This window comes from Cricetulus griseus, chromosome 3 (genome assembly GCF_003668045.3).
Source record: "Cricetulus griseus strain 17A/GY chromosome 3, alternate assembly CriGri-PICRH-1.0, whole genome shotgun sequence".
NCBI classification, from domain to species: domain Eukaryota; kingdom Metazoa; phylum Chordata; class Mammalia; order Rodentia; family Cricetidae; genus Cricetulus; species Cricetulus griseus.
In genome coordinates, this window is record NC_048596.1 from 20,966,574 (window position 1) to 20,986,878 (window position 20,305).

The 20,305-nt window shown below is 43.3% G+C and overlaps 2 protein-coding genes across 2 annotated transcripts; one reads left to right on the plus strand and one right to left on the minus strand.

Moving 5' to 3' along the window:
• Positions 1 to 743: 743 nt before the first annotated feature.
• Positions 744 to 5,631, minus strand: LOC103164176. The gene is made up of 2 exons (XM_027407358.2): positions 5,459 to 5,631; positions 744 to 2,265 (listed from the first exon to the last, which is right to left on the minus strand). The coding sequence occupies exons 1-2, from the start codon at positions 5,580 to 5,582 to the stop codon at positions 2,105 to 2,107; spliced, it is 285 nt and encodes a 94-aa protein (XP_027263159.1). The 5' UTR covers positions 5,583 to 5,631; the 3' UTR covers positions 744 to 2,104.
• A 148-nt stretch (positions 5,632 to 5,779) lies between these two features.
• On the plus strand, positions 5,780 to 20,103 carry Tctn3 (tectonic family member 3). Its single transcript, XM_027407357.2, has 14 exons — positions 5,780 to 6,079; positions 6,229 to 6,352; positions 6,598 to 6,716; positions 8,260 to 8,387; positions 8,544 to 8,652; positions 8,741 to 8,856; positions 9,360 to 9,395; positions 9,885 to 9,965; positions 10,638 to 10,763; positions 11,464 to 11,571; positions 12,003 to 12,097; positions 12,370 to 12,523; positions 15,122 to 15,259; positions 19,079 to 20,103. The coding sequence occupies exons 1-14, from the start codon at positions 5,860 to 5,862 to the stop codon at positions 19,313 to 19,315; spliced, it is 1,791 nt and encodes a 596-aa protein (XP_027263158.1). The 5' UTR covers positions 5,780 to 5,859; the 3' UTR covers positions 19,316 to 20,103.
• The last annotated feature ends 202 nt before the right edge of the window (positions 20,104 to 20,305 follow it).

Below are 20,305 nucleotides of genomic sequence, written 5' to 3' on the forward strand. Positions count from 1 at the left end.
TAACAAGACAATTTTGCCTTGTTTTGGATTTCCTCTAAATGAAGATGGATGCTGGGGAGATGGCTCAGGAGTTTAGAGCACTTTGCTCTTTCAGAGGACTTGGGTTTCATTCCCATCATCTGCATAGTGGCTCACAACCCTCTGTAACTCCAGCTTTAGGGGCTCTAGAGTCCTCTTCTGGCTCCCATGAGCACATACATACATACAGGCACAGCACTCATTATAAGACCCCCAGAAGCTCAGGCCTCCAGGGTCTCAGCCCAGGACTGCGGTCACCCCAATCACCAGACAGATTGGAAAGCTTGATGCAAACTGCACGAGGCTTTATTATAGTTGCTTAACGAGCTAACATCATGTTAGCTCGGGTCTTTCATCCACCCGCCATGGCGGATGGCTAGAAAAAGACAGCTCAAAGCATCTGCATAGATATCTTGTAGGATAGCATAAGGGGAGTGTCTAGGGGTACGCACAGGCTCAGGATTGGTGTGCCTCTAGGCTTGGAGGGCTTGCCCTGTGTTGATTGGTCAACTGGTTGTTATGGCTCATAGGCCCTCCCAGGGGGGTTGCTATGCTCTCTACATCATTGCTGTGCGCTTGTCCGTAAAGCACACCCAGAGCTGTAAAGCATAGCGCCACCAGCTAACTTCTGATTGGTTCCTTGCCACGAGGCAGGCATCTGACCTCTTAGTGACCAAGACAAGATCATGGCAAGCACGTGTTCGGCTGTTATGGCTGCCGAAATGGGGAGCTGGTCCCTTTACTCATACATATTAAATAAATACATCTGAACAGATTTCTAATGAAATCATACAAAATTATTCATTTTCTTTGCAATATATTGTTCTATCATATGACTATACTATACTATGACATTTACAATTGTTGTATGATCACTGGCATGATATAAACAGTGTTATGCTATAAATATTCTCACATAAGTCTTTTTGGTCATAACTATTTACCCTACCAATAACAAACATGAAGTCACCACAATAGCTTATGCCATAATCTCAGCACTCAGGAGTCTGACACAGGAGGATCACTTCGAGTTCGAGGTTAACCTGGACTACAAAACAAGATCCTGTCTCAAAAGGGGGGTGAGAGCAGAGAAAAGAGGAAAATCTAGTAATTCTACATCCTCACTGAAACTTTCTATCTTCTGCTCTTCTGAGGGCTATGGAATTTTATTGTTGTCTTTATTCTGATTTTCTTGATCAGCAATGTTTCTGCTCTTTTGTTCATTAGTCATTCACAAATGGTGTTAGACAGATTGCCAGCACTGTGATAAGATGCCTGACACAATAGCTTTCAAGCAGGAAAGGATTATATAGGAGGTTTCAGCTCGTGGTCATTTGACCCCACAGCCTTTGCGCCTGTGTGAGGCAGAACTCAAGGGAGGCGCACAGGGCAAGAGAAAGGTACTCACCTCATGGCACCCAGGAAACTTCCTCCTGCCACGCCCCACTTCTAGAAGTTTCTATCACCTCCCAACAGCACCACAGGCTGGTCCTCTGAGACTTCAGATCCAAATTATAGTAGACACACTCTTTCATAAAGAGCTTGGTGAAGTCCTGACCAATTTTTGTTAATTTCCTATGGATTCTTCATATAGTTTAGATAAAAATCCTTATTTTACGCGCGCGCGCGCACACACACACACATACACATACACACACACACACACACACACACGTATTATAATCGTTGAGAGCACCTTTTCAAGGTTTTGTTTTTTGTTTTTGTTTGTTTTTGATTAAAAAATATCTTTTAATTGTGAAGTCCAGGAGGTACCAAAATTTAGAGAAAGACTTAAAGGGTAAGATTTAGCTACCCCGAGCATCAGAGGAAGTGAATGTGGAGCCAGGTGCAAGGTTATTATGACTGGATGAGCACAGGAAGGATAAAGAAGAGAGGGAGAACAGTGAGGATGCGCTGAAGACACCAGGGGAGAGGAGCTGCTGTTACTTCAGTCTCTCACCAGTCTCAGGTAGAGGAATGATGGGATATGATTTCTAAATTCCACCCTGTGCTCAAGAGTCAGCCTCTCCTTCCTCAGCCTCCTTTTCATCATTTTTGATCAGCTCCAGCTGTTCACACCCCATCTTCAGCAGCAGCAGCAGCAGGCTGCCTCTTCCTCAGACTCCATCTTCACATCACGCTCATGTTTCCTCACAGAGAGGCCGCTCTGCTCTTCTCTAGACCCTTCGTTCTCCGTCTCTGCTGGGGCTGAGATGGGTAACTGCACATCCTGTCGTGATAATTCCGCTGGAAGTCATAGTCCAAGTCAAATAAGCGACCACACATCTCTGCTGCAGACCACTTCATGCCCGCCCTTCCTCAGTTCACCCTTTGCTCTGCAGCCAGATTAACCAACATCTAAAGCCTGGCCAGCACTCACGCATTCTGCCACCCTGTCCAGCTACCGCAGCCCAGGCATTTCTCTCATTAACCTGCTTGACGAAGGCAAAGCCCCTGTGTACAGAGCAACCCACAATCTGCCATACTATGAAAAGATCGCCTCCACATCAGACTTCTTGACCACAGGGTATTTATTGAGGTTCCCATTCCGGATCTCACGGATCCAGGGTCTGCCATGTTGGTAACACTGCTAGCTGTCTCCTTCGATGATAAGTTTCCCCCACATCCAAAAAACACAGCAGAAGATCAAAAAACTTCACAAGAGGTAGGAGATAAGACACCGTCTCTCCTACTGAGGTTCTACACCAAAGCTACAGCAGGTGGGCAGCTCACAGCTGCCTGTTCCACGTCTCCTCCCAGAAATGCCCTTTTCTTGTTTTTCAATTTCAAGGTGTGCTCATGCCTGCAGATGAGTCTGTGCACCCAGCAGACTTTTCTGTGATGTTTAGATTTACAATAGAAGAAAGAACTCATTCCCAATTGTGACAGCTGAACAGAAATTTGTCTCAAGTTTTCCTACTTTCTGCTTTTCTGGAATCTTTAACATAAAAACCTCAATTCTTGCCAGATGGTGGTGGCTCACACCTTTAATCCCAGCACTCAGGAAGCAGAGGCAGGTGGATCTCTGTGAATTAGAGGCCAGCCTTGTCTACAAAGTAAGTTTCAGAGCAGCCACAACAGTTACACAGAGAAACCCTGTCTTGAAAAACAAACAACAAAAGAAACTCAATTCTTTGAGGATCTAATATTAAAATCTAAAAGATAATTTTGAGGCGTATGAAATTTGTTCCCATGTGCCATGCAGATGCCAGTTTTAAGACAGAGCCAAGTCTCTGGATGGGCTAATCTGACATCACCTCAGAAGTAGAGATTTCCAAATTAGATCATATGATTCCAGCAAGCTGTCTGTGTTTGAGAGGAAAAGCATTTAATATGTGGTTGAAAACATAGCAGATTGGATCAAGATGGAAGACTGGGAACAAATTCTAACTCTCCTCTTTCCTCTTTCCCAGATCTCTACAAAACAGAAAAATTAACTGGAGACATAAATGTATGCCTAACTCCCAGTGCTGGGGACAGAGTTCAGGGCCTATCATATGGTAGGTAAGTACTTTGCCTCAGAGTTGAACAGAGCTGAAATTTGAAGATAAGAAAAAGCAACTCAGATATTGCTAAACAGCTCTTCCTTATCAGTCAACCCTGAGATTACTTCAGTCAGCCGAGTTTGCCAACCGTCACCCCAGGACTAACTTGAGAGTGGAAATGCAAATTCTAAACTTTGAGATCTAAAAGATTTTATGATCAGATATAAAACATAGTTCCATCATCCACATCTGCTCTTCCAGGGTACCAGCGGAATCTTAACCTCTCTTTTGTCCTTCACAGGCACCACACACATGGGGCACACACAGACGACACACTTACACATAAAAAAAAGAAAAGAAAAGAAAAGAAAAAAGAAATCTTAAAAAAAAAGCTATGGAAATTGCTAATACAACTAATAAGTATATTAAGGACAAACACCACACAAATATATTTATTTATTTCCCAGTTCACCACCTAATCACATAAAAATGTTTGAGAATATTTAGCTATGAATTTCAAGGCATTATAAAATTTAAGATCTTCTTGGGAAATATGAGCAATTTCAAGTGTCCCAAATCTTATCTCCCCAGGAAATTCACTGGAAGAGAGAGGTATCAGAAGTCAATTTTAAGGAAATGGACTCGAATTTAGTCAGGTAATTTACTTTATTTCTGCAAACAAACAATTAAAGTGACCCAGATGTTGGAATTGTGACTACAAGGAGACAACATCTGGCAGGTGGGCTTCCATCATACAAAATCCAACTGCTCAATTCAATAGCTATTAGTCACCTGATGTTGTTTAACTTTACATTAATTATAATTTTAAAATTCAATATTTAGCAGCTCCAGCATACTAGGTGCCCATCAGATGTACAATAGCCGTGCATGCCTGTGTCGACCAGATTAGTGCAAATACAGAATGCCTATGTTATTAGACAGCCAGAAGAAGGACTCTACTTGTAAGAAAAGCAAACACATCCTAGAGAGTGTTACAAAATCTTGTATTTAAAGTGGTAAAAATGGACTAAGCTTTCTCCTCAGCTCCTTGGCTACTTCCATTTCTGTATCTTGCTTTACTTTCTTTTCAGAATGTGTTTGTAAGTTCTGATGCCTGACATCCTTCCCCACCCTGTTTTCCTGTACCGGACCTCTCCTCTCACTACTCTTTCCAGCAGCAAATATACAGATCCCTTTACAGATGTGATGCACTTACTAAGTATTTTCTTTTTAATTTCAATAATAAAATCGAAGTTGGTAGAGTGTTTGCCACTAAAGCCTTGAGTTTGACCTCCAGGATGTTGTGGTGGCCTGCATGACTGCAATTCCAGAAACCCAGGAGGATCAGAAATTCAGGGTCATCCTTGGCCATATCTTGAGTTTGAAGGTCTGACTGGGCTACATGAAACTATGACTCAAAAAAAAAAAAAAAGAAAGAAAAGAAACTCATGTAGTTGCAGAAGCATTGTTTTTATTGTGCTTTTAAAAAGACCACAGTATTACAGTGGAGATATTTTAAATGTTTCTTTTAGATTTTATGCACTTGATTTTTCTGCCTGCATGTGTCTATGCACCGTGGGTGTCTGATGCCTACTGAGGTCAGAAGATGGCACAGACGATAGATTCCCTGGAACTGGAGTTACGGATGGTTGTAAGACACACTCTGGGCGCTCGCTGGGAAGCGAACCCCAGTTCTCTGAAAGAAGAAATGCTCTCAGCAGCTGAGCCATCTCTCCAGCCCCCTCTCATGGGGACTTTATCCCTTTGTCTTTGTTTTAAGGAACAGAGTCTCATTCTGTAGCCCAGGCTGGCCTAAAACTCGTGATACTGCTTGAGTCTCGGGAGTAGCGAGCATGATCCGGTACTCGGTTTCGCGGCATGTTAAAGGGATTTGCCTTCCCATGTGTTTTTCTTTTGGAGATCATGTCTCTTCCACAGAAAGGGCCTCTTCTTACCTTGGGGAAATGGATGGAAAGAGTCGAGTAGTTCCAGTTCCTGCCTCTGGGTCTTCCATTCAAAGGAGACCTCACCCGACTCCTCCAGGTCCCCATAGGGTATCAACATGACGCCGGCCGCCATCTAGCGGCGGGGACCGGCAAAGGCGCCTCCGCCGCGGTGGCTCCCGGCGGTTGCCAGGTGACGGGAGCCACGCGCCGCTAAGGAGGAGGGCACAGCACGAAGGATCCGCAGGGTCGCAACAACCCGGGCTTCCATTGGCTGAAGATCAGTCAACAACCGCCTGAGCCAATGCGCAGATGGACGCGGATGACGTCGATGCGACTCCTCCTCCCGGCGCTGCTAGGACGCGTCTGGAGATCCAGGGTCCTGTGGCACCCCTCTGCGGCCCGGCTGCCCTATGTGCACTCCGCAGCTGCACCTGCTGACCGTGCTGGCCCTGATGCTTCCTGACGCCGCCGGACCCCAGCCCTCCCCAACCCAGGCTCTTCCCACCTCCTCGGCCCTGGGGCCAGAGACACCCGAAGTGGCGACTGCAGCCCCGCCGCCGGACTGGTCTGAGGGCCCTACTCCCTGGACCCCGCCGATGCCCGAAAACGTGACCACAGACCTCCTCCCAGGTGATGCGGCGGGATACGGGATGGAAATCGTGACTCCTCAGACCTATGTGGACAAAATTGAGTTGCCACAAAGCCGGTAGGGGCTGTTCGCGCGGGAAAACTTTGGGGAGTTTCATCTCGCTTTTTTTTTTTTTAACTTGCACTTACAGCCTTGCCGATCTGCATCTGTGACTTGACTCCTGGTACCTGCGATTTAAACTGCTGCTGTGACAAGGACTGCGATCTTGACCATCCCAGAACAGTCTTTTCCTTCTGCCTTCCTGGTAGTGTACGGTGAGCTACCATGCTCTTAGGTTCTTGAAGTAAGAGTGAGCCTCCTACCCCTGCTTCCTCCCCTTGGATGTTCCTTGGGTTTTCCTGGGAGTGATCTTTCTTCCTGCTCCTGCAGAGCTGAGACATCAAGTAAAACAGAACCCGTGTGTTGTGCGGCAGCTGCCCATAGAGCCTCTTACTGGCATCAGACATCGGTAGGGCCCCTTCCCTAACCCTACCCTCAATAGCTTCATCTTTCCTCACAGATCTTCCAGCTGGGTATGTGTCGACAACTCTCTTATCTTCAGGAGCAACTCCCCATTTCCTTCCAGAGTTTTCACGGATGCCAGTGGAATTACACAGTTTTGTGTCCGTGTAAACAACTGTGAGTAGAGACAAGTTCGGCCGTTCTTGTCATTTAACGTTTATTAAGGCATGGCTTTGTCTTTGGACTTCCCATCTTATTTCATTTTTTTGAATCCCCATCCCTCATCCTCTCCTACCCTTCCCACTACCCTCTTTCTTTCAGTTAGTAGAGGACATTAGTAATTTCAGAAACCTCCAGTGGCTGTCCATTACCTTGAAAATACTGCCCAGCTCCTTTAGTATGGCAGTCATGGTGCTCTCATACCTGAGTTAACTTTTTTTTTTTTTTTTTTTTTGCAAGCTTTTCTCCAGTGATTTTACACTGACCTTTTATTTTGGCCAAGTTAATCTTCCTTGTCCTCAAGATGTGTTTTGAAGTTTTCCTAAATTTTACTTGCTTTTCTCCCTGACTCAAGTGGTCCTCTGTTTCCTTGCATTTTGAAAACCTTAGCCCTCCTAAAAGTCTTCTGTCACTTGCTGGAGTTGAGAGTGAGCCAATCCTCAGATATAATTATGAATGTGAAAAGAAGCCTAGAGACCATCTCATGTACCATTACTGATGGGTAATGGTATGTCACGCGCCATGGTGTATATAGCCTTCACTTGTCTATCTTGTCTGTGTCATCTCCTTTCACTGCTTCCACCAGTACACCTGTACTGAAGTGAGGAGCAAGTGGTAACTTGATCTTACTGATAAAAGCCACGGGAAGAATGGATAGATATTGGCTGTCTGACCTCACCTTCTCTCTCCACTTCACTTTACCTTTTGCTTACAAAGGTAGCAATTACTGGATTTGATATGAAGAAAGTAGCCTTTCTGTGCAGTTTCTGGAGGAAATGTTCAATTTCTCCAAGAAGCTGCAGCGCTGGCTGCCTCAGCTCCTGGAGATAAGGGCAGAGTAGAAGGTGGCGCACAGACCAGCGCACCTGTGCCTAAGCAGTACTTTGTTCTGTAAAACTTACAGTTATTTACTATGTGTGTGTGTGGCGGGGGGAGGGGGGTGTAGGGGTGGGGGAGTTGGACACACACAGGTGTGTGTGACATGTTACTTGCCACAGCACACTTGTGGAGATCAAAGGATAGCTTGTGAGAATCAATTCTCTCCTTACACCAAGTAAGTCCTAGGTATCAAATTCAGGTTGCTGTCAATCTTGGTGGCAATTACCTTTACTTACGGAACCATCTTGTAGTTCTTTTTTTTTTCTTTCTCTCTCCCTCCCTCCCTACTTCCCTCCCTCCCTCCCTCTGTCTGTCTATCTCGTTTTGTTTGTTGTTGTCTTGTTTTTCGAGACAGGGTTTCTGTGTGTACTTTGGAGCCTATCCTGGAACTCGAACTGTAGACCAGGCTGGCCTCGAACTCACAGAGATCTGCCTGCCTCTGCCTCCCAAGAGCTGGGATTAAAGGTGTGTGCCACCACGCCTTGCTTGTAGTACTTTCTGAAACTCTAGGTGTTCGTTGAGTGTGATAATGTGTGTTGTACTTCAAAGGTTGTTTCTTATATCAGATACTTAAAAAGAAATGCTTTTATCTAAGTCTCTGTTCTTTTTAAAAACATTTTAGCAAAATTAAACTATTTCCAGAAGCTCCAAACAGTCAATGCAACCAACTTCCAGGCCCTGGCTGCAGAGTTTGGAGGCCCGTCCTTTACTTGGACATCTGAAACCCAACCGCCATTACCATTTTACAGGGTGAGTGAGCCTGGGGGCAGGTGAGGGGCAGTCTGGTTTTCCTGACAGAGAACAGTCGGCAGTGTAACTTTGTAGTACCCTCCCATAATGATATTAACCATCTGGGCTGTTGGGTCTCACCTTGCTGTGAATAAATTTGCCCTGTGTTTTATTCAGGCCGGGCATCCCATCCTGACTTACTACCCCAGCTGGTCTGTAGTGAGTTCACTGAGGCAGCCCGCAGCAGTGGGAGCTGGGGGATTTTGTGCTGAGAGCAATCCTGCAGGTGGGTCAGGGCAGGAGTCCGCCGGCCTTTTGCTTTTTTGGAAATAGACTCTCTCACTTACTCCTGTCTTCACTCTTTGTGTTGCAAGGCTTCCTAGAGAGTAAAAGCACAACCTGCACCCGTTTCTTCAGGGACCTGGCCAGTAGCTGCACCTCGGAGCCAGCCCTGGACGCTGCCACTTACTATAACTTCACAGTCTTAAAGGTAGGTGCTGCCTTGCCCCCAGTCTACAGATTCTCACTTAGACCACTCAACTTCACCGTCAAGTCACATGTCACCCACCATTATGGGTTAGAAAAATCCCTAAACTGGAAGTCATAATTCCTAAGATCTACATATAAGATAGAGGGTATGGAAACCATTGTCTGAAGAAAGATTAGAGACAGTAGATCCACAGGAAGACCTTGTCACCGTCCTGGCTAATGGGTGTCCTTGAGATAGTAAGGAGCTGGTGGCAGGTCCCTGTTTCACCAGAGTTCTTGCTTTTGGAGCTCTGTCTGCATCAGTAGGCATGGCAGTCCAGGCTGGCATCCAGCTCCACTCTCTGGCAGTTAGTGAAAGGAGAGTCAGCTGGAATATGAGAGGCCACTCCAGTATTTCTTCCCCTCCCCCACCAAAGTCTGTCTGGGGTCTTAGGAAGTGGAAACTCCTGCTGATTTTATGAAAGGCGTATACACCCTCATGTCTCCATTCTTTGCCTTTCCTAGGTTCCAAGAGGTATGACTGATCTTCAGAATACAAAGGTATGATGTCATTTAACAGGAAAAATACCTGTTATACCCGGCCTCTGTATAACTGAGACCCATTCATTCTAGCTTATAATAATGGAAGAGAATGTAGGCATTTTGTACCACAGTCAAGCATGGCTCTAGACGTAGCTTCACATGAAATAAAGATTAAGGAGTTGTTGGTAAGTCTAAAGAACACCTGAGTTAAATCTAGCTAAAATGCCACATTTGGAGTGGGTATCTCTGAGTCTTTTCATAACCCAATGGACGTTGTCGATGTCTGGAGGTAGACATCTGATTGACTGTGGGCCCTTGCTTCATGTGTAATAGGACTGGCGTCCTAAGAAGCTTGTCAGAATGACTTGGACTTAAGCTGTCTGGCACCGGAAGGAGAGAAAATTGGTTTAGTCTAGGGGAAAGAAAGTATTCATTGTAGCACAATATATAGCTGGAGGAGAAAAGGCCATTTTCAATTTCAATAGGTTTGTTTCTTCTTCTTATCAGCTCCAGGTTCCTGTAACACTTGCCTCACAAACCCGTCCTCCTCTATTGTCTGGAAACACATGTCAGAATATAGTTTCCCAGGTATGAATTCTACATGGTGCACATTGGTCAATATCACCAGAGGGACCACACCCTCCCGTAAGGGCTGGGCTGACTGATTCACTGAACTGCTGGAGTTGGAGCCCCTCCCCCCCCATGTTTCCATCACTACTGTCCGTCACTGCTTCCTCCAGGGTTTTAGGTTCAGACTCTTTCTTTGTACACAGTCTTGTGCTGGCTCTTAGTGACTTCACATTTCGTCTGCTGACACAGTGTCATCTCAGTGTCTAAGTCCTCTTTAATTCTCTTATAGTCACTGAGGTGTGTAAAGGAGTAAACAGTATCTTAAAGTAGCCTTTTTAAGGACTCTGCTCCCTTCTGTCCCCAGCTACTATTTTTATTTCTCTTCAGACACTGTGAAGGGTTAGTAACTGGGTTTCCACTCTGTGCTTCCCTTTGCCCAATACCACACCATCCTTGCCCACACTCAAAACTCTTGTTTTAAACACACCTCTTCTGTGAACTTTTCCTAAAAGCCCTATTTGGTCTCTTTTGTTCGCATACAAAATCAAGCCATCTTTATCTTTTCATATTATTTATGGTGTGTTACTGGTTGCTATTTAAATCTCTTGCACACAGTTAAAACAAAGTCTTCTGTGTTCAGCACAGTAACTCCACAACTATTTATTAACTGACTCTTCCTTTGCTTTTCAGGTCATCTATGAGATAGAGACCAATGGGACCTCTGGGATCCAGAAAGTCTCTGTCAGCTTTAGACAGACCAACCTGACTGTCAAGCCAGGTGTTTCCTTACAGCAAGACTTCATCATTCACTTCAGGGTCAGTGGCCTTCTCTCAGGGAGGGTGTAGGGGCTGAGTCCTAGAAATAGAACTTTGCGGAGCCAATATCCATACTGAGTGAGTGTGTCTGTCTGTCTTTATGAACACCTCTTTTCTCCTACTAAAATATCCTTAATAAAATCTCCCACTCTATTTCATAGCAAAGAAATAATAGCCCTCTGTTTCTGTACTGAATGCAAACTAGAATCAGAATATTAAGTCCTGCTTTGGTCCTATCTGAGGTCTCAACATTTACTATTCCTTAATTTGGCTAGAGTGACAGGTATTCAATACTGTTACTGATTAAAATTAAATTTGCATTTAAATTCCTCTGGATTCAGCCAGGTCACACATTGCACAAAATTTAATGTGTGAGAAATGGTATCAAGGGATCCTTAACTCTTTGGCTTTACTCCTTGGCAGAATTAGCACGCAGTGAATTTCAGTTCAGATTGCTGGGGATCACGGGGAGAGCACTTGCCTAGCATACACAGGACCCTGAGTTCGATCCCCAGTACTCCCCAGAACAAAATAAGCAAACAGATCACTCCAAATTTATTTGAGAAAGGGAACAGTGGAAGTAATGCTACAGTGTGGCAAAGAGACGATTGCTCAGTGCGGCTCATAGATTGTTCTGAGGGAAGGCGTGAGTCTGGCGGGAAAGCGTGTTTGCACAGCAATCGTCTTCCTCCTCCTGCAGGCTTTTGGACAGCGCATGGATGCTTTTCCTACTGGTCCTAGAAGTGGGAATCCTGGCTACCTCATCGGGAAGCCACTTTTGGTGCTAACTGGTGATTTCCGTCACTCGGTATCTTTTTTGGAGCTGGGTGGACTGTCGCAGTCTGACAGGAATGCTGCTGCTGTTTCAGCTTTTCTAGTTCTCAGGGTTCCCTCGGGCTTCGGTACTCAGCACTTTCTTTACCAAAGTATATTACATTCTCACATGTTGATGCCACCAAAGGCTTCACAACTCGGGCTAGCTGAAAGTGAGGATTGTACTGACTTTTGTCTATTTTAATGAGATATTCATATGTATACATATACATATAGTTAACCATTTTTAGGAAAACTAGTCATCTGTTCTATTTAACTATTAGAGAAAACAAAATCATGACTGAACTCACAGTATATTAATAAAATACAGATAATGTTTAGGGAACAGTGAAAGCCTCCATTTCCCAGCCCTGGCCACTTCCTATTTATGTTATAATCGCCTTGACCATCACTTTTGCACCTCAGATGACCCTGTTGCAGAGCGAGGGTAATGGAATGTGCTCTGTTAAGAGACATGAAATACAGTTTGGAGTGAATACAGTATCTGGCTGCAAGTTGAGGTAATTATTTGTCTCAGAGCACCTCCCACACTTTTGTTTCTGTTTATAGGGACTATGTCGATATAGTAACTGTTTAACACTTTAAATAACACTGTGGAAAATGATAATCTTTACATCTATTACTGTATTGCTAAGTGTTTTCTGATGGTGTGGAGCACCTACTAAGGTTATTTCCTCCGACCTGTCGTAATATTAATTTTGATGTTTGGATGCTAATATGGCCCGCTACCATGCTAGTTTTGGACTCCAGTTTTCATGGTGTTTACTTACAGACCCAAAGAGGTGAGCTGCAGCCATTTGCAGAAGGAGATTTACCAGGCTCTTCATGGACATCCCAAACCGGAGCACGTTGCCATCTTTGGCAATGCTGACCCAGCCCAGAGAGGAGGGTGGAGCAGGATCCTCAGCAAGGACTGCAGTGTTTCGGTAAGGAAGGAGGCCACTGCTGGCTGGCAGCTCGCTTCCACCTTTCAATTATGGATGGCAAGGCAAAAACCATCCCTCCTTCTGTCTGTGTTTATCGTGTAAAGAGGAATGTGAGAAATGATGACTGTTTGAGGTCACTATTGCATCTAATCTATTTTCCTTACTTTAAGAAACCTGGGGGCTGGAGAGATGGCTCAGAGATTATGAGCACTGCCTGGTCTTCCAGAGGTCCTGAGTTCAATTCCCAGCAACACATGGTGGCTCACAGTCATCTATAATGAGATCTGACATGTAGGCATGAACAGTGTATATGTAATAAATAAATAAATACATTAAAAATAAAAAGAAACCTGGAAGATAATCTAGAGCAGTGATTCTCAATATGTGGGTTGAACAGGGGTCACCTGAGACCATCCTCCATATCAGACATTTACATAACAGTAGCAAAATTACAGTCATGAAGTAGCAACGAAAATAATTTTGTGGTTAGGGTCACCACAACATGAGGAACTGTATTAAAGGGTCACAGCATTAGGAAGGTTGAGAACCATGATGGTTGCTTATGGTTCAAAGCCATGCCATAGATTTCAAATATTCTTTTATATTCTTTTTTCCATTACATTTATCATGTATGTGCACATATAAGGAAGTCAGAGGACAGTTTGGAGAGGTGGTTCTCTCCTACCATGTGGGTCAAACTCAAGTTGCCAGACTTGGCAGCAAGCATGCCATACCTGATGAAACATGTTTCCAGCTACACTTCAAGTCTTACATATTTGGTCAGTACAGGTTTGCTTATGAGGCTGGCAACAGGCTCGTTCTCTTTTGGTTGCAACAGGTTAGGTTTTTAGGACAGAGTATATAGCTCAGTGTAGAACTCTTGCCAGATAATTGAATTGGGTTCCTTTCTCAGTGCCAACAATTAAAGCTCACACTTTTCACATTTACCTAAAGTGCATTAATGGTTTAAAAGATGAAATCAAATAAGATGCATCTTCCTACATCTTGCAATTATTTCTCTTAGGGACTGCTTTAAATATGCCATGTTTCTGTTCTAAAGATTTACATGGCTCCCTCATAGCTTCAAAACAGACTATTTGGATGGCTTCAGAATCTAACCCTAAAAATATGTCTTAACTTGTCATTGCTTCTGCGTCCAAGCCCTTCTTTTTATCCAAGTTGTCTGCTCAAGACCACGGACTCTAATATCCTTGGTCTATAGGAGATACTTTGTAACTGTCACTTAGTGAATGTTTCTCCTTGCAACATACGCTGTTAGTTATTAGTTTCGGAAGTTTTATTTTTAATTAACATAACTATATATTTATGGACTGTGAAACTTCAGTACATTCATACAATATTTAGTGATCATTTTCGCCTCCTTATTGTTACCTTCAGAGTCGGTTAGTTCCTCTTTTTCAAGCCATCTTTTCTTTCAGTGCTGGGAATGAAACCTTCTAATTGAGTAAAGTACACAATCAGTTATTTAAAAGTGTAGTTGCCCTACTGTGCTGTGAGCACTTGGTTATTTGAAACCATAGTTGCCCTACTGTGCTTGAGCAATTGGTGATTTGAAGCTGTAGTTTCCCTACTGTGCTGTGAGCACTAGAGATTCTTCTTCCTGTCTAACTGTAGCTTGGTGCTGATTATCCCACTTTCCTCTCTCTGCACCACACCCCACCTTTAACTAGTCTCCAGTAATCACTGTAGAATTCTGCTCTTCTGTGTTATGATCCACATTTTCAGTTCCCACAATATACGACAGTGTGCCTGTGTGTCACTTCACAGACGTAGTGTTCTCCGTGCCCTCCCATCTTACTGCAGATGACAAGGTTTCATTCTGTCTTTTATGAATGAATGAGTCATATTCCATTATATGAATACCATGTTGATGGGAGCCTCAGTTGAGGGCCTATCTTGGTGGTTGTGAATGGTGCTGCAGAAAACTATCTTTGACATGTGGGTTTCATTTTCATTGAACATATACGCCCAACAGTAGAATGGCCAGACCCTATGTTAGATGCATCTTTTGTCTTCAGAAGAATAATCTTCAGCCTGTTGATATCTTTTAACTGCAACTTTTTTTTTAAGATTAAAAACATTTATATGGCCTGGTTTTGTGCTTCCTCTAAGCCATATGGGTCTTCTGTATTACTGCATGGTGCTTTAAAAACAATAGCTGCTCGAGAGATGCTGAGAGATGGTCACTGGTAGCTCACAACTGCCTATAACTCTCTCTACAGGGAATCTGACAGCCTCTCTAGCCTCCATGCACATCTGCATACATGTGCAAACACACACACACACACACACACACACACACACACACACACACAAATAAAAATAAATCTTTTCAGGCTGGTAAGATGGCTCAGTGGTTAAGAGGACTGGCTGCTCTTCCTGAGGACCTGGGATCAATTCCCAGCACCCACATGGCAGCTCACAACTGTCTGTTATTCCAGTTCCAGAGGATCTGACATCCTCACACAGATTGTGCAAGCAGAACTCCAATGTACATAAGATAAAAATAAAATTAAAAAAAATCAATCTTTTCAATGAATGATGGCAACTGAGTGCATGCTTCTTTACCTTCTGCAGGCTGTTAACTGCACTTCCTGCTGTTACATACCAGTTTCCCTGGAGATCCAGGTGTTGTGGGCACATATAGGACTCCAGTCCAACCCACAAGCTCACGTGGCAGGAACCCGGTTCTTGTACCAATGCAGGTCTGTACAGGTAAGTCATATTCCCAGCAGCCATTTGATGACTAGAGCATTGTTAAACTTTTTAAAGGTGGTATATGTTACCAATCAGTGTTCCCAAAATGCATTTCAAGTCCATCTTTCCAGGGTGGTTATAGAAATTAATATTTTATCACAGTGAATACAAGCATATCTGTTCCCTCCCTGCGCCCATCACCCTGATTTCAGCAGTATATGTTAATTTCTTTTAAATCATTCTTCTGTTACTACTGATCTGACCACAAAAAGCATTTCCTATGCATGTGTGTTCACTGTGAGTGACAGTCACTCAATTAATAGTCTTTTGGAAGTGTTGGTTGTGATTAAAGTTATTGGTGTAGTTATCAATTCTTGCTTCTATAGGCTGCATTAAATAAATGCTTTTGTCTGCATTAAACATGTGTCCACTGTTTATAAATGCTTTTGTCTGCATTAAACATGTGTCCACGTTTATAATGTGCTGCTATAGGGTACACTTAGCATCTGCCTTGGCTTTCGAGTGTAATCTTTAGTTGTACGGGTTCAAAAGTCTGTATGTAATGAGTGAAGTGATATGTGTATGATGAACAGGTATGATATTATTTTTAATGAAAATTAAAACATTGAAATTTCTGTTTGTGGCAGTATATTTACTTTCCAGAAAAGAAACTGGGAACCTCATTTAGGTTAGGTCTGATGTACCGTACTTTTACTCTCCTGAGCAGCAGGGTTGGGTAACTTGGTTGTCTGCCTATCAGTGGTGTTAACACTCAGGTTATTGGAAAGTGTCACTGAGAGCTTCCTGTTCTTTGTCTAGATGGACACGTTTCTGTGAGACTCGTGTAGTCTGTTACAGAGCCTGCACTGAATCTGTTGGTAATCTTCCCAACTGTAACCTAAGTCCTGTTGTCACAGGACTGTTTTTGTACTTGTTCTTTTCCAAAGATGGTAACTCTCATGGGCATTACAGCCACCCAGTGCAATTTACCCCATGTCTTTTTCTGGTAGTTTGCAGTTAGTCTGCATTGCCTACAGTACTATCGAGTCATTGAGTCCACCTGATAGAAGCGGATAGTAGTTAGAATTTCAGCTGTGTTTTCTGGTCCTGAACCATTAACTGGTCCAGTGATAAGACTGAAAAGGAATCACAGAGAAACCCAGATGATGTACCTTCTGGCTCTTGTTTTGGCTTTGACTGGATAACACACAGTTATCAATCAGAACTCTGACCTAAACATTAATGCAAATCTATTTTATTGTTTATAAATTATACATTAGATAAAGCATCAAACCCCAACAAAAAGACATTTAAGAAAAAAAATGAATGAAAAGGAAACCAGGCCAGAGGGAAATACTCACACTGTATGTACCTGATGGTGTTCTTTCACGTAGAATAAAGAACTGTATTTCTCAGGATGAGTGACATTCTGGCCGAAGATGTCAGTCCCAGTTCATAGTCATGAGTGTCGCTGCAAAACACAATGTCAGAGGAAGCATCCCAGCTTTTTAATAATTGTTTTCATTTGTAAGGATTGGATGGTTGTTTAAAAATTGACAAAGATGCAATATAATCCATAAGGTGTACATCCTGTTACAAAAACCAAACAAACCTAACCCAAACTCTTGATGTTGCTGGCTAGTGGATCTTTTACATTGAACAAAGGATTTTGCTGCTTTGTAGATTGAAGTGAAGCAGATAAACCTCAAACCTCAGGAAGTGTTGGCGATGATTCCTAAAGTAAACATTATAAGACATTATCACTTAAAATAGAAATAAGTGCAGTCAGCCACACATAACAGAACTGGGACCATAGTACAAAGAAATGTGCTGCCGTAGCTGTGTCATTGTTTGTCTCAACAAAAGAAGTGAGGCGAGCAGAGTTTGAGGGAATTGTTTTAGTGACTCACACAACGAACATTTTTTGCCTTCACATAACCTTAAAATGCAAAGACAGAAACTTTAGACTTCAAAATCCCAACCTAATACACTGAACATAACTGAAAACCTTGTTCTCTCCACTCTCAAGTGGGTCAGCCACATTTGGTGTCACTCAGCGACCCGATGAGTACAGTTTCATTCCTTCTAACTGGGCAGTCTCTGGACTGCATTTTTCTCTAAACCAGCATACAGCTTAAAGACGTTCTTGGTTTTAATTGGAGTATAATAATTGGACATGTTTCTGGGGTACAGAATGGGATTTTGATACACGGTGTAATGATCAAATGAGAATAATGAGCATTTCTAAATCCTCATACAGGGCTGTCACTTCTTTGTAAACCCTGTCTCTTAGATTATCATCTATATTTCAGGGAAAGGGAGGTTTTCTGTACTTGTTTTATGAATGTGTTGTTTTGAAGACATCTTGAAAGTCTGGTCAAGTAGCAGCTCAGATGAGTGTGTCCTGTGTGAGCTCAAAGGACATCAGTTCAGACAGCTTACTGTGTGCAGCTTCTTAGCCACCAAATTACCTCTGGGCACTCAGAGCTATACTATTGAGTAGACGAAGGTGTCTCATCAGTTGCATTCTTGGTTTACGGGTGTCTGGGAAGTCAGTTCTAGGTGTATGCTCACTTCAGGTCCCTGAGTTGAAGTCTTTTTCTCTGTCTTGGAAACCAATGTAAAGGAGCTAGACATGGGGTTTGAATGGCAAGGTGGTCAATATGCCAGCTACCCTGATCTGATCATTTCCTATTATATTTTATGTCTTAAAATAGTACACTGTCCCTCGACGTGTGTGTGTGTGTGTGTGTGTGTGTGTGTGTGTGTGTGTATGATCGATGTGTTTATTAAAATTTTAAGATAAAAATTACAAATGGAGTCAGACAAGTAGACATTAAAATATCATTCTTGGGCCCAGGAAATGGTTCAGCCAATTAAAGGCACCTGCCTCAAAGCCTGATGATGTGAGTTTGATCTCTGGGACCCACATGGTAGAAGGAGGGAAGTGACTCCTACAAGTTGTTCTCTGATCTACACACACACACACACACACACACACACACACACACACACACAGCATGCTCACAAAGAATAAAAGTTAAAAAACTTTAAATGTCATAGAAATGAAAAGTCCGTTTTGTTACTAATAAACACTCTGCAGGTAGACGTGGATGGGTGTCCCCATCTGAGGCCACCACCCCATTTCTAACCCCAGCTCTGTGCTGTGTCCTCCCAGGACATCTAGGCGATTAAGTTCATCTTGTTCCTGAGGGCCCTGAAGTGAGTGAGCACGTTGACCACATGTTAATGGACTAAATATTGTTAACTATAGTTCTTTCTTGATAACTGTTTTGTTATATATAATTTTACTATGTTAAAGTTAAAACTCTTCTTTTTATTTAGACAGAAAAGAGGAGATGATGGGAATGTCCTTCTATATATGTTTCTCTTATTGGTTGATGAATAAAACTGTTGGGCCAGTGCAGGAGGACAGGCTGGACTAGGAGAGGAGGAGAAGTCTGGAAAAGGAAGACAGGAGAGCCCGCTTATATCTCACACAAAAAGAACTACACAGGAACATTCAATATGTATATTGCTTAGAGCATGTTTGTTTTCAGTCCAAAGAAAATGATTCTGGGGGGCTGGAGAGATGGCTCAGAGGTTAAGAGCACTGGCTGCTCCTCCAGCTGACATGAGTTCAATCCCCAGCAACCAAGTGATGGCTCACAACCATCTATAATGAGATTTGGTGCCCTCTTCTGGTATGCAGGTGTACATACAGGCAGAACACTGTATTCATAATACATATTTAAAAAAAAAAAAAAAAAAAGTAATTCTGGTGGAGACTCCATGACATATGCCAGAGCCTACCTATCCTTGCCTCTCTTCCTGTAGGAGCACCAGAAGGGAACAGAAATATCTTTGACAACTCTTGTGAGCTTTGTGGACATCACTCAGAAGCCAGAGCCACCAAGGGATCAACCTAGAACGGACTGGAAACTACCATTTGATTTCTTCTTTCCTTTCAAAGTGGCGTTTAGCAGAGGGGCCAGCATTCAGAAGGGCTCAGCCTCTCCTGCACTCATCCTGTGTGTCTTCCTACTTGGAGTTCTCAACTCACAGACTACGTGAAGAAAGAACAATTAGGGCTCACTTTTCCCTATGGGAAATTCCAAGACAGCCTGCTTATCTTGGCTAAAGAGGTCACTTACTCATGATTACAGGGGGCCATTTAGGGAAACAGAACCTAAGTAAAGGAAAAATTTCCCCCATTTTCTCACTGTGTAGCCTTGGCTGGCCTGGAACTCCTAATGTAGATCAGGCTGGGCTCAAACTCACAAAGATCCCCCTGCCTTTGTCTCCCAAGTGATGGGATTAAAGGCATGGGCCACCATGCCCAGCCAGGAATCTTTGTAAATTGAAGATTTATGTTGTATTTAGAATACAATATTAACTGTATTCTAAAAATGCAATTACAAATAATGTCATCGTCGTAGCTCTGTGCTTAGGGCTCCCCCGACCTCCAGGGGCACACTGGGTTCTCTGCTCCTAAAGCTGGGCAGGCCAGAGCCTCCATCTCTCCACACTGTATTTTGTCGCTCTAAGTGTTTGCAACATCTGTCCAGCTGCTCATAGGCACATGCGCCTGATGTCACCCAGAGTGAACTCAGAAGGGCTGGATCCTGCACTACTGCTGACAATTCAAGCCAGGAAACTGCTGGCTCTATATTTTGTCTGGCTCTTTTGCCAAAGTGTGGCCACACCCCTTGCCCAGACAGACCTGTGTTAGGAAAGTAGTTCTTTCTACTCATTTTCCAAAGTGAGTGGAATACCATCTCTTCTCAATAGCAGGTGACCCCACCAGTCCTTTCTGTCCTTCCCTCCTCTGTGTGTGGAGAAATAAAACTGATTGAAAACTCTGTTGTGCTAAATCCAGCATCATGGCAGAAGTTGACACCATGTGATACATCTGAACATTTTTATGTGTGTGACATTTAAAGGGGAGATGGGACTCTATAAATTATACATCTGTATTCAAATCAGGGGACTTGATTTTTCCTGGGGAAATATTCTCCTTCAGTCCGATTTTATGCCCATGACATCTGTTTGAAATCTGTTTGT